The sequence below is a fragment of the Drosophila persimilis genome, unplaced genomic scaffold (genome assembly GCF_003286085.1).
Source record: "Drosophila persimilis strain 14011-0111.01,24,50 unplaced genomic scaffold, DperRS2 tig00000002-arrow-pilon, whole genome shotgun sequence".
Taxonomy (NCBI): Eukaryota; Metazoa; Arthropoda; class Insecta; order Diptera; family Drosophilidae; genus Drosophila; species Drosophila persimilis.
Window position 1 is genome coordinate 12,541,590 of NW_020825289.1, and position 24,543 is coordinate 12,566,132.

The following is a 24,543-nucleotide window of genomic DNA, read 5'->3' on the forward strand; positions in this document are numbered from 1 at the left end:
TAACTTTGTGCAACTGTGTGCCAGACACTCCAGCTCGAGCAGCAGCAAATGTATCTAGATGCCGCACATGTGTATCTCCAAGTGGCTTCTTCCTGTTGACGGCAAAGAAAGTGGCTGTCGCCTGACACGGAGCTCTAGCTCTAGTTGTTGGCTGTTGGGGTTCTAGATTTCTCCCAGGTCCAATTATGCTGCTTTCCTTTCTTCGATTGGACAGCTCCACGGCATTGCTCAATGGCCGTACTGGCAATGCAGTTGATATTTAAGATGCCACGCCGTCAGCTGGATGTCAGAGTTCGTCGGCCAGCCCAGGCCAGGCCAGGCAGACGTCGTTGCACAAGGCTGTGGATTGGGCCAGGCCCCAACTGACTTCTGTTTGCTGCGGGTCCGCTTTGGGCCCCAGCCGCCGCGGCGCTCTTAGCGAAGAGCACAGCCTACCGTCTCTCGCGCTTGCTCTCTTACGATCGTTGGGTCTCTCTTTTGCGCGCTCTCGCTCTCTCTTTCTCTCTGCGTCTTGACCAGGTCTCTCGTTGAGAGCCAACTCTTCGGTTGGAGGCCTCCACCACTTTTCTTTCTTGCACTTTCTTGGCAACATGTTTAAAAGTCTTTTGGAAGCGCCAACCCAGCGTTCAGTTCGCTGTCAGCGCCTATAGCGTTTGGTGCGTTTCAACGGAAGTTTCAACCCAGTGCCCCCCCCCCCCACGAACGAACGAACGAAAGGATCCTGGATAAACCAGGCGATCCGCAAAGCCATTTACCCTCCACGGACATCAAAAGTTGTGCGTGCAATGAGCCGTGATTCGAATGTGGCACGATTTTAATTAAATCGCCAGTTATTAAAAGAGCTGCAACAAAACACACAATTTCGAACTGAATACCGCGCGTGGCACGTTACACAGCCACAGCCACAGCCACATCCATATTCATAAAGAGCGCGCGCGAAATTCGTGGCAGTTGTGTCCTTGTCTGGATTGTTTATGGATTCACCTTCTCCTCTAACACGTAGCAGCGGCATCAACAGGTAAGCCCAGCCTTCCACCGGGATTAACTTTGCTTAAAATCAGGCAAGAGGCGAGTGGGGAGTGGGGAGTGGGGAGAGGGGAGTGGGGAGACTCGTCGACAAAGCGGATTACCAGGCGAATATTTACAAGCTTTAAATTGTTTGGTTAAATTGATCTGGTCTTCTGTACGGGCCACAAGTGAAAGAATGAAATGTAAACTTGTCTTTAATTAAGGAAAAGGAGGCCCCAGACTCCAAGACAAAGGCAAAGCGGGCCAGAACAAGACCAGCAGCAAAAACAAGTACCACACACACACAGAGAGAGGGGCGGGGGGGGGGGGGGGGGGGGGGGGGGGACACACACGTGTAACTGGAAACAAGTTGAAATGCCTCGACCACATTTGGTCAAAGCCGAGAACTGTTCTCCGACTCGGACTCTGGCCCAGAGGCAAGGCAGAGAGCGGCAGAGCGGCAGAGCAACCGGCGGCAATGTGATTTTAATGAACTACTAAAAAAAACTAAACCCCAAACAAACATAAACCGACTTGACTCCCGTCTAAGACTGCATTATGGAGCCCCCCTCCCCCTGGCCAGCCCCCTGGCCAGCCCCCTTGCCTTCCCCAGCACGATGGAAGGCTCTATTGTATCCAGCTGTCCGTCGCTGGGCAGAACACTTTGAGTTACTTTCTAAACGGCAGTCGGTGGAGCCACTAGAGCCCGGCTGAGATTAGTTGCATCCACAGTTGCCGTTGTTCGTATTGCGGTTGCCGTTGCCGTTGCTCTTGCGGTTAAATAAATAAAACAGCGTGACTAGAATGGGTCTCAGTGGCAGAGAAGAGACTCCAGCATCAGCTGCTGATGCACAGATGCTTTAGAAATTATAGATGCGTTCCAGCAGGTTCCAGCCCACTTCCTTTTCGGCCTGGCCCAATTAGCAACCGCGCTGCCGCGGCCGACCGACTGACTCTGTCCCTGCCTCCTGGCCAACTACTGGTATTAGCCAAGACTCTCGGCATGGCAAACGAGCACGACAGCACCATTAAAAGAGTGCTGCATTTGAATTAATCAAGACAACAAACGGAGGCAGCAGCAGCAGCATCATCTGTCAACAACAATGCGCGCCACAAACTAATTACATGCCACCGAGAGGGGCAGCCAGCGTGCTGCATGTGCATGTGCATGTGCGATTACCAAATTAGATTTCTGCCTAATTATGGCATTGGAAAACCCCAAGAAATTGCAGGCAAAAGTTTTGCGCAAACTCCGGCCCAAAAACTTTGCTCCGGCCCAGTCCCGGCTCCGGCCCAGTTCTGGCTCCGGCCCAGTCCTGGTTCTGGTTCTGGCTCTGGAAAACAGCACTTAATAATAATTAAATAATTTTTGCCAATTATAGAGCCAGAGCACAGCCGTGCAGCCTGCATCTGTATCTTTATTTGTGTCTCTGTCTCTTTATCTTTATCTTTGCCCCCTTCTGTGTCTGTGTGTGTGTGTGTGTGTGTGTGCCAAACTAATAAATAAGATTGCTTTTAATTAAGGAAAAGAAAATTGTTGCCGCCATCGAAGCCGATTGCCGAACAATGCCTGAACTTTGGCCCAAAGCCAGGCCCAAAATATCGCAGGTCCTTCTGCAAGTTCAATTTAATTCCTAATTGAATATGAAAACCTTATTTCAAATGGAAATTAAACACAAATCGGGTTAATTTTAGGGAGGCAAAAGGGGGGATGCACAATTTCCCGTGTCAAGTCCTGGGTTTTGAAAGTTTCTGAAGCTCGTTTGCCGAGCCGTCAGTGGGTGTGACGTATACGGGTTTAAGCCATTGCACAGCCCCCCGATATGTGGCACCTGCCATGGGAACTTTCGGTGAGCCAAAAGTTGTGCAATCATGGGAGCGAAGTAGTTTACTTTGTTCACTGCAAAATTTATTAATAAACATATTTCGCAGAGCCAGAGACAGAGTCAGAGCCAGAGACAGAGCCAGAGACCGAGTTGGCTTTGCGGAATTTGTAATTGCATTTATGGAGGAGCCTCGTTCTGCTGCTAGACGGTGGGCGAACCCTTTTTGCAGGCAGGGATGACACATTAGCCATGGCCCCCAAGAGCTCTTTCGGCTCTGCCTTGACCCTTGACCAAAGGCAGGGCGGGGGTGGGGGACCTACAACTGACCTTCAGGGGGGTGCGGCCCTTCTGGGCCGTTAAGTGTGTTATTAAGCCTAATTAAGCGGCTTATTCAACTGCTTCTGGGCCACCGTCCACCGACCACCGACCACAGGCCATCCACCACGCATCGCCCATCGAACGCACAATCGCCGGTCTGAATGGTTTGAATGGTTTGAATGCCGCAATTTATTTTGTATCATTTTTACCATGGCAGGGCATTGTACAAATACAAATGTAATAACAATAACAATATGCAGCGTTTTTCTTTATCAAATATCAGCATTTATGCAATCACTTTCACAAAATACAAAAAAATTCAATTGCATCGCAAAATGTAATTAATCATTGTGCAAATATTTTGCGCTCTTGTGTCGTTCGATTTTAAAGCATTTAATTGAGAATTTTATTTGCGATAAAAAAAAATGCTGCGGCACTCCACTGATCCGGGATGATTAATTTGTTGACCCTTTGAGCGATGTTCCGACCATCGCATTCATGAGTTGGTCAATCAGCACTTGAGAGCTTTTTACGGAACGGTGGCTAACAATATGCTGCCACAGGCACTGCCATAATCCATTAGAAAAAGTAGCAAATTATGATTTATTGCACTTTGGCCGAGGAGTGGCAAAGCCGCAAGTTGTGCGAGGAGCCAGAAGGAGCCAGGAGAAGGCAGGAGGAGCCAGAAGGAGCCAGGAGGAGCCACGAGAAGGCAGCAAGGCAACAAAAAAAGCACTCCCAAGTAGCATAGGAAAATGTAAAACTCTTGTAATGACGATAAACACCCCGCACTCCAGGCCGCTCCATGCATATTTATGGGTTTTTTGGGGGGGGGAATTTGGAGGAAGTTTCGGTTACGGCATCGATCCCACCCCCCACGCTCCACGCCCAATTAGTGCCCCCATTATACGCACCAGCAATGTGCGTCTCGAGACTTGTGCAATGGCCGGCTTAACGAGCCACCGATTGTGTGTCTTGGCCACATTAGGCCACATTCTGCTGCACAAAGCCAATCATCGGTTTAGTTAATAACTTTGACCGCAATACCAGAGACCATGATGCCATGCCAATGGCCGAAAAGTAAGTGTCATTAGCATATATACTTAGCACAAGAACCTGTTTACCTCTGTCCCCCTCCTCTTTGTTGTCTCTGTCTCTCCGATGTTAGAGAAATGGAATGGAATGGAAAGAAAAGAAAAGAAAGGCAGCTGATGCTTGAAAATGGGTCAAAAAGTTTCCCATTGATTGAATTTCATTTCAATTAGCACATCCGAAACGATGAGCAATATTCGCATATAACTTGTACTCGAATATCGATTGGGCTCGCCGCTAGATTGATGTCTCAATTATGGCTGCTCCAAAGCCGTCAAGAATGCAGCTCCAAACGGGCACAAATTGAATGTCTTGGAGGGGCAGAAAGCAGAAACAGATCTACAGAATACTGACGGAAATTGAAACATTGGCGGCTCTGTATGCCATGTGGCAGCCGGCGAAAGGCGCATAATAAACCATAATGACAAAATTACTATATTTAGTATGCTAAAAATCGGTCAAAGTGTCAGTAGGTTGTCCAGCAGAGCCCCACAGAGCCCCACAGAGCCCCACAGCCTCAGCGCCTCACCTTCATTAGCAGCAGACGGACAGATTTTTCTCTCACTTTGGCCAAAACGCCTGCGCCAAGCCACATGATATTGCAATTTTTGGCATTAACTTCTTTTCACCTGAGCGATGACTCGGCGACCACTTCAAGAGCATGTCTAGGCCTCTCTTTCGCCCTCTAGACGGCGCTGGGAAACTTTCATTTTTGCCGCTATAGAATATCAATAGGTTATTGGCATATTTGTGGGGGATTTCATTCATCGTTCCGCTCTCGAGTGGCGCCCCTCGACGTCTTGGGAGGGGCCTCTGCAAACCAGAAGCCAGACGGCCAGGGTCCTGGGCGGGCAGAGGAAGGTCCCATACGGCGTTTAATTCCCCTTTTGTTCTCCTCCCAGGCTCTATCCATCTGCCCTCTATAGTAACCAAAGAAAGAACGCTCTGCTTTAGATACACACAAAGATTGGAGATGATTTTTGGGTAGCGTTATAAAAATTGAAAGCAACGCATTCAGGTGACCCACATTCTACGCTTGCCAGAGCTCCAGTCCAGCTCCAGTCCCCCCGGGCCCCGCCCCCCCCAGGCCCCAGCCACCGTCGCGACTTCTGGTTTTCTGTTGTTTTCGGTTTATTTTTGGTATTCCTTCTCTCCTCCCTCTCTGCTTTCGGCCAGGGCCAGGTATCGGAACACGTTGGTCGTGGCGGCCTTTTGGGGCGTTCTTCTTTCAATTTTTTTTTGGCATGAAATCAATCTTGAGCAACTTCGATTCTTGTAATTGTGTTTTTTTGGCGCTCAAGTGGAATTTTAAATACAAGATTTGACGCTTTCGTTTGTGGCCGGGCTTTGTTAGTGCCGTCATTAGCTTTTGGCCAATGGCCATTCCCTTCATTGAACTTCAATTAGCAACGGCCCTTGAAGCGATGCTTCCATTCATCTGCCAGCAGCCGCCTTCCGTCTTCCACCTTCCACCTTCCGGCTTTTTTCATTCAGTTGGGAAAGTGAAGCAATTAAAATTTAATTGCCATGCCACTGAGGCGACACCAGCCGACCATCGATGCCAATTGAAAGCCGCAAAAGTTACTTATTTCCATGCACCCCCTCTAAGCAGGTCGATGCCCCCGACTAGATTTATTCGGTGAGTACCAAACACAACGTTTAACAGCTGTCTTATGTAATTAGACTCCACAGCAATCTTGTGGCCTTCAAATAATCGAATTCCAGGTGCATTTGCTTATGGGATCTTTCCTCTCTGGGTCCCAGACTCCCCATAGACTTCGGATAGAAGCCAAAGAGCATTTATGAACTCTAATGAGGGGCTATTTATTTATCTAAGATTTAATAGTTAAATATTATGGGGGATTCTTGGTGAGCTCCCACACAAGTGGGTGGGAATCCGCTCCAGAAACGGTCTTCGCGCTTCCGAATTCGAACTCTTACTACCTATCGATATCTCTTCCCCTCACACCCTTATATACCAAGCGATATATCGATATTCATCGTTATATTGCGTTCCCTTTGTGGTTTTCTCTTCTTTCGTTCACCGTCGTTGCATTTGTATATGGGATGGCCTCTTCGTGGCTCGCCGTTTTGCCAGCGATGGGATACTCGTTGCTCGCTGCTCGTTGCTTTCCTACCCATGGGATTCTCGTTGCTCGCTGCTTTCCTACCCATGGGATACTCGTTGCTTGTCGCTTTTCCTCCCCATGGGATACTCGCTGCTCGTCGCTTTTCCTACCCATGGGATACTCGTTGCTTGTCGCTTTTCCTCCCCATGGGATACTCGTTGCTCGTCGCTTTTCCTATCCATGGGATACTCGTTGCTCGTCGCTTTTCGTACCCATGGGATACTCGTTGCTCATTGCTCTTTGCTTTCCTCCCCATGAGATCCTCGTTGCTGGTCGCTTTTCTTACCCATAAGATACTCGTTGCTCGTTGCTTTTCCTCCCCATGGGATACTCGTTGCTCGTTGCTTTTCCTACCCATGGGATTCTCGTTGCCGCTCGTTGTGTCCAGGGATCGGACCACACCCCCCCCCCCCCCCCCCCCCCCCCTCCATGGGCCTTAAGTCGAAACTCCTGCAGCACCACATAATACTTTTTAACACACAACTTTTTCCGTCTGTATATTTTGTATTTTTGGGTTTACAAATGCATTTATGTTTATTTTTATTTCTTGCACTTTTTTGTTGTTTTTTTTTTGGGAGTAAATAAGGCTGCAACTTATGGGAACACCGTTTAGATTTTGGGAAAACGGCAGCTGTTTAGAGGATTTGCATAAGCCCTCCCTCCCCCTCCCCCACCGGAGGCCTTTCTCCTAAAAAATGCATAGATGCTGTGTGCTTTTTGCTTTCTGCCACATACTCGTAAATTCTCATCTGCAATTGAGGGGGGGGGGCATGCCCCAATGGGCGGTATGCAGGTTTGACATATGAAAAAGTGAAATTTATTGCTAATTCAAACTGCCAAAACTTGGAAAATTTTATTGAAAAGCCACCAGCACGGAGCCGGAGCTCTGCCAACAAAATTATTTCGAATTTCAACGGCAAAAGTACAGGGGCTGCCAGCTTTGCTAGACTCGTGCCATCAAATTCAAATAAAATCAAATGCACAGGCCAGACAGAAACGACAGAGCCCTTATAGAGAATACGAGTATCCATTCATCCGGCAGAGGCAGTGGCAGTGGCAGTGGCAGTGGCAGGGGCAACATCTGCAACAACAATCAATGGGGCGAGCTGCCAAATGAAATGTTAGAGAAAATCAAACAATTTTTGCTCATTGAGCTTTTAAGCCGCTAAGGGCAACCGGTGGATGGGGTGTGGGGGGTGGGGGGGGCGGTTTTCAGATGTGCTTTGATGTGCGTCGACCAAAAACAAACACAGAATGGCGGCTGTCATATGTATACCACTCCATGCGCCGCGATACCCGGAGATACCATGGAGCCCGCTGTCGTATTTGCTTGCATGTAAAAACCGACCATCAAATGGGATTGAAATGTACCAAAAATACGGAGCGCCCTCTCAAATAAGCTCCAGTCGGAGGCCCCGAGCCGTCGGGTATCGCGACGTGGCCGGAATAGGGAATGCAATTGGTTAGCTTTAAAATTCAATTATTTAATGGGGATGCGAGTATCCTCTGGGGTTTATTCAAAGGGTAGCCAATTATCAGTTATCAGAGTGGTACATACTATATATATATGGTATAGTGCAGTGCAATGCACCCTCTACGATTCTTAATTAATTGTTATTTTCGATGAAAACATTCTCAGAACTATGCCACATTTCAGTCCTCTACAATTATTCATATTATTTTATATATTATTATTATTAACATTATTTTATATTTGTATATATTTTATTAATTATTATTCCAATATTATTAACATTATTTTATTTTTAAACATTATTTTTTTTATTATTCCATACTTACTAACATTATTTTATAAATTTAGATTTTTTATATATTTTTATTCAATTCTTATCAACATGGTTATATTTTTAGTATATTTTATAAATTATTTTTCTAATATTATTTACCTTGTTTTTTATTTAACATATTTTATAAATTATTATTCCAAAATTATCAAAATTATTTTATATATTTTTTCTCGAATATAATTCAAATTTTTTTATATTTTATAAATTATTATTCCCATATTATTAACATGATTTTATATTTTAAACGTTATTATTTTTATTTTTATTATTCCATTCTTATCAACATTATTTGATATTTTTATATATTATTATTTTTATTGTTATTATTCCATTCTTATTAACATTATTTTATATTTTTATATATTTTATATATTATTATTCCATTCTTATCAAGATTATTTGATATTATTATCAACATTATTTTAGCGTGGCCCCGCTGAGGGCCGTCCGGGTTAACCTAACCTAACCTAACATTATTTTATATATAATTATTCGATTATTCTTAACAATTTTTTATATTTTATATACTTTATAAATTATTTTTCAAATGTTATTAACATTGTTTTATATTTAAAACAATTTATTTTTATTATTGTTATTATTCCATTCTTACTAACATTTTTTCTTATCAAGATTATTTTATATGTAGTACATTTTATTCTTCCATCATTATTTACATATTTTATGTATGTTATATATTTTACATATGATTATTCCATTATTATTGACATTATTTTACATTTTTATTTATTTCAAAAATTATTATTCGATTATTATCAACATTATTTAATATGCTTATTCCACTAAATCAGTCAATATGGCTTTTTCGATGGCATTTGTATCTCAATCAAATAGTTTTTTCCATCATCCACTTCTGGGCGAACAACAAAAAGTAAATAAATAGCCCTCTGAATATTTTTCTGTACTCCTTTTTGGGCAAACAATTTCGGATTTGCCTGGAATTCTTTTGAGGGAAAACTTTTGTGCAGCCGATCGAAAAAAATATATATAGAAATCCATTCAATTCCCTAGATTTTGATTGGATCAGCCGGGAGAGAGAAAAGCAGATGGATATAAAACAAAAGTTTCCGAAAATGGTGGTTTGGTGGCACAAGTCAAGTATTTGGCACACTCAAGCCGCGTAACCGGGCTAATGAAGCTATTAGGGAAGGGCCCGGCTATTGACCATCGGGCAGGGGGAGCATGGGGGGCATGGGAGATCGGGGAATCGGGGACTCGGGCCCGGGAAATGTCCGTTTTCCGCACCAGGCTTCAGCAGGGCAAACATTTTTTACTTGATTTGGCTCCGTCCGGCCAGGGGGGGAGTGACGGGGGCGGGGGGGGGTCACAAAGTTTATGCCAGTTGGTTGATTTCTGTAGCATTTCCGTTTTGTTTCATTTTAATTCTCGAACTGCTCTTTGGACCATTTTTGATGGCAGAGCAAAGGACGGCGGAGAGCGTCTGGTTCTGAAAATGAAATAAAATGTTTGACTATTGGCGGAAGTGCGCCATAAGTGAACGAGCTTCTTGTGCGCCATTTTGTTTACATATTTCTGTGACTGTCGACTGTAGTTTTGGCCCTGCAGCAGCCCTGTGTGTGGGTGTGTGTGCGCCATAATGTAACGGAAATTGTCCAAGTTTTTAAAGGCATAAATATTTAAGGGTCCCCCGCCCCCTCACCCCCCCCCCCCCCATCCACATAGCAGCTGCTGGCAGCCATTAATATTTTTCAACTATTTGCATAAATTAATGCAAAATTTTGCCAAAATATTACCCCAGCTCCAGCTCCAGCTCCAACTCTCAAGGGCGCAGCTGCACATGTGCGTTGTTAGGGGCGTGGCTCTGAGAGAGAGAGAGAGAGAGAGAGGGAGAGAGTTTTAATAGCGATTTAAGGCGCCTTTGCACATGAATTTGAGATGAAATTGCATATTGGGCCGCGGGCACAAACTGCTTAAAAACTCGTGCATACTGTATGTAGATTCCGTCGAAAGCTTATCCATCCGGGGCATATGGCGGGGATCCCTTGCAACAGGGTGCTAATTCACACATTTACGCGGTGTGTGGGGGCGGGGGTGGTGGAGGGGCTGTTGGGGCTAAGGTAGCAGCTGCCACCGCTCTCTGATGCGGCCAGGCATGGTTAAACTTCTTGGCGGTGGAAGCTGGTAGCTGCATTAAACTAGATTTCAGGCGGACAAAGTTTAAAGGTCACTCCGGGCATCTCCACGGCTGATTGTAGGCCTGATTCGCGACGGGTTTCGGGCTCAAATATTTCAATTATCCTCCCCTGCTCCTGGGCTGTGGCAGGAGCTGTGGCGGGAGGTGTGAATGGGGCGGAAGGGGGGGTCTTGGGCTGGCTGGTAATTGAGTTTTTAGTAGCTGTTAGCGGTCCCTCACCAACTCTTTGCGCCACTTATGCCAACAGGCAACACCAGTGCACGCACACACGCACACGCACACACACACACACACGCACACCCCGAAAATCACGTTTGAAATGCAACTTAAAGTTCCATGCCACAGACAGCCGCAGGTGGTGAGGGGGGAGGAGGCAGCGCGTGAGGCAACGACAACCAAATCAAATTTGCACCAAAAACCAAACGTAAACTTGGAGCGCTGCTGGCGACCACACGACCCACCCCCACCACCCACCAACCTCCCCCCACCCCCTGAAATGTATGCATGTAGAGACACACAAATTCGCACGTCGCTTATTTGGTAATTTGCCTGCGTGTGTGTGTGCATTTCCTGCTGCAAACTTCATAAACTTGTACACACACCTGAGGCCACGCCCAGAGGCACGGCACGGCACGGCACGGCGATAGCGCCTTAATTGAGTTATCCCCCGACATTTTTCGGCAGCAAACTTTAAGCCCAAGTTTCGGTCAAGTTCCTGTCTGTGGCACAATAAATTCGCATAATAAATGGGCCACCGTTTAGCCGTGTCAACAGCAGACGGCTTGCATCCAGAGTCTTGGCCAGGCCAAAAGAAAAACCTCAAAATGACGGCACCGGAAGTGGAGCCTGCACCTGCTCCGGCTCCGGCTTCGGCTTCGTCTCCGGCTAAAATGTTAAACAGCAGGCTAATGTCCAAAAAGATGCACAAAAGTGGGGCCACAGCGTGCCACGGGCTGGGGCAAGGCAGGGCACTGCTGCTGTTGACGTTGTCATCTGCCGAGCGAATGGCGGAAATTATGCAAAATAGTGAAAAGCAAAGCAGCTTTGCTGAAACTGAAACTCAACTGCAGGCACTGGATTATGGTTTCCCCTCGATTGAAGGCACTTTTCACAGGAAATTGGCACCTATCTTGTTGTCCTCTCACGAACGGAGGCCACAAATCTTCATAACTGTCCGCACATTTTGGGCATCGTTAAACCGAAGGGGAGGAGGGCACAAAAACCTACTCCTCTGGGTATTTGTCAACACAGTTTTTCTCTGTCTCTCAATCTTATCTGAGGCGCACGCGTTTTACGGGCATTGCCAGGACCCAGGAGCCAGGAGCCACTAGCCAGGACCCAGGACCCAGGACCAGTTTGCTAACTGATTCACATGAAAAATGGCCGCACATATATAGTGTTTTCGCCCTTGGCTACAAAGCTGCTGACTGTGGCCAGGAGAGGACCGCCTTTCGCCTTATCCAGCGTGTACCAGAGATGAGGCCTCCTCGGATGGTCGGAGTGGCTGGCTCCGGCCATCGTTGGTGAATTTAAAATGCAATTAAATAATAGATTTAGCTCGGCAACTAGATTATGACTGGGCTTAATGAACATGACTAATGCACTGCTGGAAGTGGCTGACTCACTCTCATCAGTCGATGGGCCTAGCAATTACGCCCAGATGATAAAACTGGACGGGCGAAAATGGTGCCAGTCATGGCTCAAAAGGACACGGATATCCCCCAACATGTGTGGTCCATGACTGGACATAAGGCACTCACAGCAGCGGCCTAATCCTTTCACACACTCGGACCAAAGAAACGCAGTTGGGCATAAAAGGATACGAGGCCTTTTTGTGCACCTTTCAAGGTCCCTTTCTTTTTCTTTTCGACCAGCAATGAATGAATGAATGCCTCCGAATGCTTGAATGCTTGAATGCCCGATGATTGAATGTGTGCTCCCCAGAAGAGGGTCCCTACTAATCAGACCAGGGGCCAGCGGCCAGAGCCCGGGAATAAATTGAAAAATTTGCTGTTGTGCAAAATCAAAGTGTTTTGCCGGAAGATTCCTTTTCTGTGACGGCCCGGGAAGCGTCCATGTGGAAGTCGAAGGCGGGCAGGCATAAAGGACACGCTTGTTAGTAACCAAATTTGGCTCCACAGCTGGGAATGTTCTGGGCCCCCCCCATCCAGGGTATCTGTTGGTAATAGTAAAGCCTTTGGCTGTCCCACTTAAAGCCATAAATACGCGTATATGTGCGATAATGGCCGGCAATTGCATAAAAGATTAATACGACGGTGGCAGCAGCTGTGGTCGAGTCCTGTCCAGTGAAGTCCTGGCTCATTGTTTGCAATTTTCCTTAATTTAATGCGATTTATGAATGCTTTAAAGGCCCGTTGCTGCGTAATTAATGAAAAATTCTGATATGGTGGGGCGGCCAAGACGAATGCAAAATGCAAATGCAAATGCGATACGTGTGGAGCACGCGTCATTTGATAAATTGCGGCAATCAGAAAGGGTGCATGCCGCGTAATGCGTTGCTGAAAAGTTTCCCCTGCGCAAAGGGGGCAAAATCACGTATACGCCACGTTGGGGCTTGGCAAAGTTTCTGCTAATTAATGTCAAAGAGTTCAAAGATATTAAAAGGCTGCGGCGTCCTGACGGTGTCCTAATCCCGTACACGGCACGGAGCCTCATAACTTGCCCCCCCTCCCCTCCCCCCGCTGAAGCCGGAACGTGTCCGGCCAGCTATTGGAATCAGAGCTGCGATGACACAAAGCTTCGATGGGCAACACGTGCAGGAGCCAAACAATGCTTCGATGCCGAAGCATTTATTGTTGGGAAACTATAAAGGCATCGGTGTCAGTGGCAGAGACACCGCCAGCGCCCCCATCTCCACCTCCACCTCCATCTCCATCCTTCATAATCGAGAGACGAAAACAATGATGCTCGTAGGGGGAAAGCTGAAAAGTTTCATAGCCAAATGAAGACTGGCACCGAGCGATGGGCACGTGATGGGAATGGAATTCCAAAAATTATACGTATATTCGACCCCTGAGGCGAGCACAAAATCTTTGCCAAACCGTCCGGGGATATACGATATATATGGCCAAGGAATTGAGTGGCAGCGGAAAATAAAATGCACATTAGCCAGAGGCCAGAGCCCAGAGCCCAGAGGCCAGAGTCGGACATGGCCAAGAGGAAGGAAATCGTTACGTCGTTCGGCCAAAGGAAAGGCAGGAAAGAAAAGCGCAAATCGAAATAAATAAATAAAATCAAATGTTCTGTGCGAAACGAAAGTTGCGCCAGGACTCGGCCTGGGGGGAGCCCCTCAAACAACATCTTATGGGCGTCTGGAGGTTATATATACTTTTGTTGGCCGCACCGCGAAAGTGCGAACAAAAAAGGGAAGCACGAAAAGCGACCCAAGAAGGACCAGCGAAACACACACAATTCAGATTCAACAGATTGCGTGGACACAGGATTGGACACAGGACTGGACATTGGAATGGAGACTGCACTGGACATTGGACTGGACACAGGACTGGCCTTTGGACTGGGCACTCTCCTGGACTCCGGCTTGGCCACTCTCCTGGACTCTGACTTGTGCAATTTAAAGTCGACGGCGACCTTGATTAAGCGCTCGCTGCCGTAATGCAATTTGCTTTAATTTCCTTGGAGCAAACGAAGACTGATTGGCCTCCGCTCTCTCTGTGTGCGTGTGCGTGTGCGTGTGTGTGTGTGTGTCTTTCGAACGGTAAATCCAATAAAGAATCAATGGCTAACAAGCCAAGAAACAAACCGAAATAAGTTTTACTGGCCTTGGTGGAAAATCTTAATTTTTCCACAACACACCAGACGTGACACATTTCGCTGTTCCCCCCCCCCCTTGGCAAACTCTGCGCAACTTTTTAGATCCCCCCCTTTGGGTGCCTGAGTGGGTCATTTGCTGGCCGCTTGTCCACATGGTCTTAACTTCTTGTCGATCCCTCTAGCCTTGAAACCAATTTCGCCACTTGGCAAATAAATAAATCCCAGCTTTAAGGCGGACCCCCTCGGTGCCCAAGCAGGTGTGTTTTTTTTTTTTGATAATTACAATGAAATTGGATATGAAACAGGCCATCGTTAGGAGAAATGCCAATACATATGAAGATTATTTGCCCAAAAAATGTGCTGCTGCAGTGTCCTGCAGCCCCCCTCCTCTGTGGCTGTCTCTGTCTCTATCTCTGTGTCCTGTATCTGAGTGATTTGTTTAAACAAACGTCCTGTAGTTGGCTTCCTTTCTGCTGCTGTCAGGCCCAATCTTTAACCAAACGAAACAGGGATCCAGACCGTACTTCTTCCAGGGTTTGGCCCCACTCTGGGGCCCTCCCTCTCTCTCTCTCTCCCTCTCTGCCTCTCTGTGTGTGTCGTCGTCCACTTGTCATGTCACTCGGCATCATTGTCAGTCCGACCCCCCCAGGGGGGGGAGGCAGGGAAAAGCTACTTTTCAGTGCATTTCATTTACATTTGAATGTCAGGCGAGAACCTTTTCTGGTCGGTCCCCTTCGTAATTTAGCGTTACAAATCAATGGCCCTGAAGTGGCGACCGGCTTGAAAGATACATTAAATAACCCGAAAATATTTAACGCACAATTTATGATAATTTTGTCCAATGCGAGGCCCAAAAGAGAGGAAAAACCCCTGAAATGCCACCCAAAACGGTGGCCAAGACACAGTCCCCCACCTCCGCCCCCCCCGCCATAAGTGGCCAAGCAAGGAGCATATTTCTGATGGCCATATATTTTGCACATTGATCGGCAATCGTTTAGCCAGTGCGAGTGTCCTTGGGCGGGTACGTGATGTGGCAAAGTTTTTCGGGTTCAGTGGCGGTGGCATGTGGCATGTGGGTAGGGGCAGAGGCCTGTGGGCTGTGGGCGTGCCAACATTTTGACAGGCAGGACTTTAAGTTGTCAGAGCACTGACTCTTTAGCCATTCTCTGACAGCCTGGCTGCTGGCTGCTGGCTGCTGGCTTATTAACATATTGTTTGTTATTTTCCCTCGTGTCGGGCCATTGACAATTCATTTGTGTTATCACGCGCACACATACGGCCAAGGGCTTAGCGGCCAAAAACTGACAGAATTGTTGGCGAAAGTATTTGCCCAGATTTCGGATGCTGATAGCAAGTGACAGCCAGTAAGCTACAACAATGAATGGGAGGTGCTATGGGATACCCCCCCCAAGCCCAAAACTGGGGCAACTATCAAAAATCCTAGCAATATGCATGAATATTGGGCTAGGGGGGGGTTTTGGGGACCAAGAAGAGCCTGTAGATTATAAGGGAGAGGCATTACCGCTCCGTGAGGCTTGACTGTTCTTGGTAGCTCCTTGGGAGACTTCTAATCACGCAGGAGAGTCCCCACTTTGTGGTGGAAGTAATCGTAGAAGCAGCAGCTGCTAAAACACCCCCCCACACACAGCCATATGCATTTATGCCCTTTCTTGAGCGCAAATTGCCAGGCACTTAGGCCACCCTCCCTTCCCCGCCCCCCCGTGTCTGTTGCACTCATGTGGCGGCTCGTTATTATTAGCATAATTACAGGCGCATTAGCGTGGCTTCAGCTTCAGGTGCCCGAAACTGTGGCAGGGCTGCCTTAAAGACGCCTTTAAAGCCCGGCCTCGGCCTTGTGGCCCAGACTGTTCATTAACATGGCATTAATTGGTTTTTCATTTCACTTTTCCTTTGCAGCTTTCGCGTCACGACTTGCCGCATTAACCGGCCATCCGGCCACCCCACAGCAGGACCTTTTCCGGCCCCTCTCCCCAAGGGAGAGCTAAACAATTTTTAGATAAGTCCAAGGTCCGAACAGAGACTCCGAAGGGGGAGCACCCGCAGCGAGAGGACGAGAAGAGGTACAATGCGTCCAACGCGCATTCCCCTGCTGCTTTGGCTCTCGGCCTGGACCTGCCTGGGCCCGGCCACAGCCCATCCGAATACGCAGCACCACCACCAGCCGCTGGTCACCTACTCGAGCAGCTCGACCACATCCTCTAGCCAAAGGAGCGGCGGCCCGCTGCAGCCCGCCTTTGTGTACGACACGGCCATGCCCCAGCAGCAGCAGCCGGAGGAGGCGAAGGAGGGGCAAGTGGCGACATCCAGTGGCCGGCCAGAGACAGCGGCCGTGCCATCAAAGAAAATCATCGGTTCCAGGTGAGTACACAGCATTCCTGCAGACAATGGACACAGGTGGGGGGAGGGGCCCCCCCCCGCACTTGTACTTGTTGGCCTTTGTTGTTTGGCGGTGGTGGGGGTGGAGGGGGAGGGGGCTAATCTTTTGTTTGCACAGCTTTTTTCCATTTTTGCCACTAATTGAAATAGAATTTTCCTTTCCTTTTCCTCTTTCCTTTTCCGCTGAGGCCGAGGCTGAGGCGCGGTGGGGCACAAAATACTGAGGATTTTTAATTAATTTCCTGCTGGAGAGGCGCCCCACAAAACGTTGCATACTTGGGGGGCAGAAAGCGAGAGCGCTGGCACAGCTAATTGAGTGCTTATTAACATTAAATCATTGCTAATCAATTGAGTTTTTGGGCGCAGAAAGAAGGTGCCCCGTGCCGCCCTCCCCTTCTTCCTGGCTGGCCCCCCGAGAAGTCCTCCTTGAGTGACACTCGCTGTGGATCAGATGATGAGCTGCCAGTCCAAACCAGTCCGATATTCATTTACAGGCACTCCTCGGGCGCCTCCCTGAGGGGAAGGAAGTCCCCTTTCGGCTGAGCCCAATAGAGGCTGCAATTAGGCATCCGTGAGATAGTATTCAGATTGACAGGACATTCAAATAACTAAAGTAATCGGCTTAAACGGCGAGGGGGAAAGGAGAGTAGCAGTAGCAGTAGCAGTTACTATTTGTAATCCCCTCGAAAAACACATTTCTGCACTTGGTTTTCGCGTGAAGTGATTTCCTGCCTCTGCCCAGCTGGCAGATGACTAAGCAGGCTCCGACTCACGTCCTTAAATGTTAATGATGTGGCCATGCCTCGACGAAAACCTCCACAAGATGCAGATGCAGCTGCAACCATGGGGGCTGCATTAAAGTGGCATGACTGGCATCGACAGCGGGCCAAAGGACACTCCTCTTTCCATACGAATAGTAGCAGAAATGGAGTAGAAATGGAGTAGAAATGGAGCAGAAATCACTTGCCATTAATCAGCTTTCAACGTCACTAACACATGTCTCCTCTCTCGCCCTCCTCTCCCTCGTAGCGTGTCCTCCTCCGTTTCGGTGGTGCTGGACGGCAACGAGCCGCTGTTCACCGACGCCCTGGGGCACAAGGTGCCCAAGCCACAGCCCTCGCTGCAGGTGGCCAGCCCCATAGACCTGCTCAACCCGGACCGCTACGAGTTCTACACGTTCGACGAGCACGGCGAGCTGGTGAAGCGCCTGATGACCATGCAGGAGATCCAGAGCATCGTGGCCAACGGCGACGGCGAGGGCCCGTCCATCATACACACGGCCCCGCCGCTGAGCGAGCCCAGTCCGGAGAAGAACGTCCAGGACATTGTGGACAGCGTGCAGAGTGTGCTGAACAAGGAGGTGGCCTCCGGCTCCGGCAAGAACAGCTCCGGCGAGCTGCTGCTGCCCCTGCTGGACACCCCCGACGTGTCCTCCTCGTGGTCGCTCATCCTGCCGGCTATTTTCGGGAACACCGGCGGCGATCTCTTCCTGCAGCAGAGGCCGCAGCAGATTGTGATGACGCCCGAATCGGAGCTGCTGGAGGCCTCCACCCAGGCGGCGCCATCGCCGTCCACCACGCGTGCCACCAAGAAGCCGAAGCCCGCCAAGCGGAAGCCGGGCAACAAGCGCAAGCCCAGCGCCACCACCAGCACCACCGAGGTGACGCCACAGGTGGTGCAGGAGGAGCTGGACCCCATGGAGTCCGTGTACACGGGCATGCAGCAGTACCAACACGCGGCCGCCAACATGCCGGACTTTGATCTGCTGCACATGCAGCCCATCTACGAGAAGCTGCCCAGCAGCACGGCCAGGCCGGAGACGACCACCCGGCGGGTGTTCTACAACAACCAGGAGATCATCCACACGCCCACCTCGTCGAGCAGCGGCCCCCCAACCACCGAGAAGATCGCGGTCAAGAAACCAGCGAACGTCCAGAGGAAGCCATCGCAGCCACATCGCGTGAAGAAGCCCCCAGCAGAGGCTGGCAGCAGCACCACCACCCAGCCAGGCGGCAGCAAGCAAAAGGTGAAGAAGAAGACAACAACAACGACAACAACGACAACAACGACGACAACGGCGGCACCTGAAGCCACAACCCAGGCAGCGGTTTCGGAGCCAGAAGTGAGCCCAGCCACCACCACCGTCCGTGCGCCGGCCTCGACCACGCCCAAGAAGAAGAAGCGCAAGCCCACGCGTGCTCCGGGCACGGGAACCACCGGCAGCACCACAGGGAGCACCACCGGGAGCAAACCAACGAAGCCCAAGCGCAAGCCAACCGCAAAGCCAAAGCCGGGGCCCATACAGGCGGGGGAGACAACTGCACCACAGCCGGTGGTAACCCAGAAGCCGACAAGGCCCCAGCGGCCGAAGAAGAAGCCCAAGCCGACGACCACGACGACCACGACGACAACGACGACCACGACGACCACTCCAGTGCCGGAAACAACAACAACAGCCGCCGAGGCAGAAGTCACGCCTTCAGAGCCAACACCGACACAGCCCCCAGCAGAGAGCACCACCAGCAGCAGCAGCACCACCACCACCCCAGAGCCACAGCCAGAGACGTCCACAACAACGACAACCAGGGCGCCCCTGGTGCACAGCCAGAAGCCGCATGGAAAGCCCGTGAGCTCCACCAAGAGGCCACCGAACCTGCACCACAATCGCATTCACAGCAAGCCCGTGCACACCACTCCGGCCCCGTCGACGGAGGCGGCCCAGACCACCACCACCACCACCACCACCCGCCAGCCGGCAGTGTATCCCGTGCCCAGCTACGAGCCAGTTGCAGCCCACAATCTGTCCGCTCTGTTCGATGCTTCGCCCCTGAAGAAGACGCCGCTGCCGTCGTTGGCGCAGCTGCAGCAGCAACTGCAGCCGAGCTCGCCCTCGCCGGCGCCACAATTGTCGCCCGATCAGATACTCTCGATGGATCAGATTGTGCAGTCGCTGACGCAGGACCTCTCGGCCGCCGACAAGTCGGAGGGGGATCTGGACGGAGCGGGCAGCGTGCCGGCTGTGGTGCCAGTGAAATACGACAGTGCCGAGTCCCAAGAGCAGATGCAGACGCTGGCCAACAAGAAGAAGGTGCCAGTGACCAGCAGCACAACAAGCACGACCACAAGCACGACCACAACCACGACTCCTAGAACCACTACCACTGTGGGCACCACCACAAGAGTACCACCGCCCATCGCCCACTATGGAGGCAGCACTCTGGCCACCATGCTCTCGGAGGAGGAGGAGGAGTCAACAGAGTCCACAACGGGAGACAGGGAGACCACCGCCGGCAGCCTGGAGGAGGCTCCCGTGGTGCTGATCACAGCCCGGCCGCAGTACTTCACCGTGACCCCGCAGCCAGTGCCCCTGAAGCCGGAAAAGGCCATCGAGAAGGCCAGCGAGGAGGCCAACGAGCCGGAGACCACAGAGCTGCCGGGAGAGACGCAGTTCCTGGTGACCACGCCCATGGCTGGCCTGGACGAGATCGAAGCGACCACCGACAAGCCCGCGACCGAATCCGAGTCCGATCACGTGTTGAAGTTCGAGCCGCTGTTTGCGGACGTGCCGGAGGCGATTGTCACCGAGCTGAGCGAGCCCAGCTCCACGAATGCCTATAGCCAGCAGGCGGAGGAGGAGCAGGCGCCGGAGCAGGAGGGGACCACCACAGAGCAGGCGCTGCGTCTGCCCGTGTCGGAGAGCAGCACTGCCGCCGAGAGCGATGCGGACAGCACCGAGGTGACGCCCATGATAGCCGACCTGGTGCAGCAGCTCAATCTGGAGATGCTGAGGCCCACGGACCAAATATCGATGGCCAACTTCCAGACGCAGGCCGCCACGGTGGCCTCCACCCTGGTGGACGGCAGCCACACCCTCGTCTCGGACGGGTTCATGAGCTCCAACGAGACCAAGGACGAGCTGGACTTCCTCATGTCCGATGTCATACAGCAGATAACCCAAGGGGCTCCGAACCAGCCGCCGGCCCAGCTCCAGCCCGAGGAGGACTCCCATCGCCTGACCAACTATGCCCAGCTGAACGCATCGTTCCTGCTGAAGCCAAAGCCAGAGCCAGAGCCAGAGCCAGAGTCGGAGAAGCCCCAGGCACCACAGATCTCCGGCCTGCTAAACAAAGTGGAGCCGGAGGCGTCAACCGTCAAGCAGGAAGCCACTTACCCGAACGACGCCTTTCCAGCAGGCACCGTCCACGTGGAGACGAGCACGCACCGGATACCCATCCTGTCGCTGTCCCAAATTTATGCACAGCAACAGCAGGACGAGGACGATGAGCAGCAGCTGTTTGCCAACGAGCGACTGGAGCTGCAGGGCAGCCCGCAAGCGAAGCCAACTCGAGAGCCGCCCAAGCAGGAAACCATTGCCACAGCCATACCAGAGACTACGGAGGGTGCCTCCGAAGCCACCACCGAGGAGTCGAGCCGGGAGACCACCGCCAGCGAGGAGTCAACGACCAACGTGGCCGAGAGCCACACGGAGCGCAGCGAAAGTGAAGAGCAAATGCCCGAGATGTTGACAAATGGTTACAACGAGGAAAATCAAATGGAGACCAGCTCCATCGCCAGCTCCATCGCCAGCACCATCGCCAGCTCCGGTCCGACCGAGGCAGGAACTGAATCCATCTTTGCCACAGAAAAAACTGCCACAGAAGAGCCACCAACGGATGCCACAACCAGCAGCCCTGTCACGGAAGCAGAGGAGCCGACAACGGCGACGAATGTTTACCTGGAGGCAGAGGAGGCAGGGGAGGCGGAGGAGCAAACATCAACAGAGGAAGCACAAACAGCGGATCTGGCAGCCACCAGTGCAGAGGACAGTGCCACCAATGCGGCCCAACTCCTGCCCCAATACACCGTACAGCCCGAGGAGGACCAGTCAGAGCGAGGGGAGGAGGTGGTGCGGGTCACGGAAATACCCGGAGATACGTCCGTGGTATCATCTGAATCGGACATGTCGCTCAGCTCCGAGCAGGTCACGGAAAAAATCGAATTGAGCACGGTTAAATCTCAGCAGCTGGACGACGAGTCAATGGAGGAAATATCCGATGAGCTGACAGCCACCATTTCAGAGGAGGAGGCGGAGGCCTCACCAGAGTCAGAGTCAGAGCCAGCGACAGAGGCGGTGACAAGTGCACAGAATTTGCAGCTAGACGACGAGGATCCATATGTGAAGCTGGGCGAGACGACGGCCAGTGTGGTGAGGCCTTTGCCTTTGCAGCAGGACAAAAGCTCCATCGAAGGAGCCCCAGCAGCAGAGCCGGAGGAAGACACCTACAGAGTGACGCTGCCGTTGGCCAGCTACGGCAATGCGCCGCCTGCCGAGCAGCCAGACGAGGAGGATGAGGAGGACCAAGCAGGCTATCAGACCTCCACCAAGGCACCCACAACCACCAGCACCACGAGGCGTCTGAACACCTTGAAACCCGTTTCCTACTACGTCCAGCCCTCGCTGCTGGCGGGCTACAATCAGCTGGACGCCCAGCCGCCCAAGGGTCTGCCCTACAATGCCCACCCAGGGGAGGGAGGGCCAGGGCCCACCCAGTCCCAGTCCCAGTCGCAGTCGCAGCAGCGACCGATGCAGAGACCCGCCTCCCTGACCAACCTGATGGCGAGCTCGAGCCAGGCGACCAGGCCGCCCGTCAAGCTGGAGCCGAGTCCGGAGTCCTCGCAGGGCCTGGAGGCGTCCACGGCGCACATGGACGAGGACCTGCGCTCGTTCGCGAGGCTCTGCAACGAGCTGGCCTTCAGCTACTGGAAGGCCATCACCTCGGAGAAGATTAGCTCGGCCAGGAGCCTGGTCATCTCCCCCTTCGCCCTCACCTCCATGCTGTCGATGGTCTTCCTGGGGGCGCGCGGCAGCACCTCTGGGGAAATGAACGAGATCCTCAAGCTGGACGACATGGTGACCTTCAATCCGCATCTGGTGTTCAAGAACATCACCGGCTCGGTGGAGCAGGCGACGGACAGCGACATAGCCACGGCGGCCTTTGTGCGGGAGATCTTCAGCGATCGCGCCAACGGCAAGATCCTGCCCTTCTTCAAGGAGAAGACCCAGCAGCTGTACGCCGGCCACGTGGAGGAGGTCAACTTCCACGTCGTCAACGACATCGTGCGGCGGCGCACCAACCTGCTCGTGAAGCGCCACACGATGGGCAAGGTGCTGGAGTACCTGCGCACGAACAGCGTGTGGGTCAACGGCCCGCTGGCCACCATCTCGGCGAATCTCTTCCAGACGGACTGCTCGCACGGATCGACGACCGAGCGGGACGGCGAGATGTTCTTCCAGGTGCATCCCACTGTGCGGCAGCGCCGCCTGGTGCCCATCCCGGCGGTGCTCTATCGGTCCGGCTTCACCGCCGGCTACGAGCCCAGGCTGGACGCCACCATAGTGGCGTTCGGACGCATCCAGGACACGGTGAGCACCATCTACGTGATGCCCGGCCATCAGAGCTCCATATCGCCCATGGACAACCTGGACAGGCTGGAGCGCAGCCTGGTGGACATGGCCTTCGGGGACGGCCAGGCCTGGAGCAGGCTGCTCACCTCGCTGATGGATCGCCCCGGCATGGAGGTGCAGCTGCCGCGCTTCTCGCACCGCTCCTTCGTGAACGCCTCGCTGGGCCTGCAGAAGATGGGCCTGAAGGGTCTGTTCAAGTCGGACTTTGCCGACCTGCGCGGCCTGACCGGGGCCGGCAACAAGGACATCTTCCTGTCCGACATGATCCAGATCAACACGTTCAGCACCTGCGGCGAGGAGAAGATCTCCGAGCACCACCACGTCGAGATGTACCCGGCTCCGCCGCTGCGCAAGCGCAACAAGGATGTGGACGCCACCGAGGACGGTGCCGACGACTCCTCGGAGGCGGTCGTCGACTTTGGCTCGCTCGTGCAGGAGTCGGCACTGGGACGCGGCTTCTACGACGATCTGCTGGACCCCAAGTATCTGGAGCTGCCGCTGCCGCTGCGTCCGCGCCAGGCGCGTGTCCCAGACGCGCCCCGGCTCCGCTTCGACAAGCCCTTCCTCTACTTTGTCCGCCACAATCCGACGGGCATGATCCTCTTCATGGGACGCTTCAACCCGCGCCTGCTGCCATGAGTGCACGCGACCTAAAGTAAGCCAAAATAGCGACTATCGAACTATCGAAACAGTTTCGGGAATGCGAGTTAGTGAATTTATATATTTTACCTACCGCCTACCGAGCGCCTACTGGAATGCCAACAATTAGGCTAACTTAATCATTAATGCCCCCCGCACCCCCCTCCACCCCCACCCCCCCTTGCTGTGCCTTAATCCCGCGTCGTCAGAGGCCAGAGGTCGTCCGGCCCGATACGTGATTGATGTGCAGCAAACAATTGCGTTTGCCATTACCCCGATTACCCCGATTAATCAGATTTCCTCAGATTTTAAATTCATTTTAAATATTCAAAATATACGTATACACTTTTTTCATGCCGCTCGATGGGCAAATATGCAAACGCAATCACGGAATGCGTCAATATTTTGGCAACTGAACAAATGTAATTTAGTAAAACAAACCGTACCGCACCACTGCGTAAACTAAATGTTATGTATGCTACTATCTAAGCCTAAACGAACAAATTTAAATAAATAAATATATTACGAACAATTCTCATCATTCTAGAGGCCTTGGCCAACGCCTTGATGGCCTATAAAAGGGAAGGATAAGTTTAATTTCCCAACTATTTTCCAATTGGAGTCCCCCCCGCACCTCAAAATGGTATCAATTTTTGGAGCCCGCACATATTTTAATTAATATTTAACAAGAATATTTACAAGCCAGGCTTATGATGAAATCAGTCTGTTACTGGATGTTGCTCGTGCTGGATTACCCTGTACGTGTTTTGAGCGGCTGCGTGGATGTATGAGGCCAAAGGAGATGGAGGTGGCCCTGGTGCTTGCCTCTTGTTAGACTTTTGTACAGATGTTGCTGGGGTGCGGGGCACGGCTGGGGAGGGGCTGCGCTGCT

The 24,543-nt window shown here is 51.4% G+C and overlaps 1 protein-coding gene across 1 annotated transcript; it reads left to right on the forward strand.

Moving 5' to 3' along the window:
* The first annotated feature begins 998 nt into the window (after positions 1–998).
* Positions 999–23,817, forward strand: LOC6592532 (mucin-5AC). Its single transcript, XM_026986011.1, has 3 exons — positions 999–1,018; positions 16,067–16,528; positions 17,576–23,817. The coding sequence occupies exons 2-3, from the start codon at positions 16,236–16,238 to the stop codon at positions 23,649–23,651; spliced, it is 6,369 nt and encodes a 2,122-aa protein (XP_026841812.1). The 5' UTR covers positions 999–1,018; positions 16,067–16,235; the 3' UTR covers positions 23,652–23,817.
* The last annotated feature ends 726 nt before the right edge of the window (positions 23,818–24,543 follow it).

Bases quoted from the DNA above. Each gene is read 5' to 3' on its own strand.
- LOC6592532 (XM_026986011.1), top strand. From the start codon at position 16,236: ATGCGTCCAACGCGCATTCCCCTGCTGCTTTGGCTCTCGGCCTGGACC. The intron at 16,529-17,575 runs GTGAGTACACAG...TCTCCCTCGTAG, and splicing joins AAGAAAATCATCGGTTCCAG to CGTGTCCTCCTCCGTTTCGG.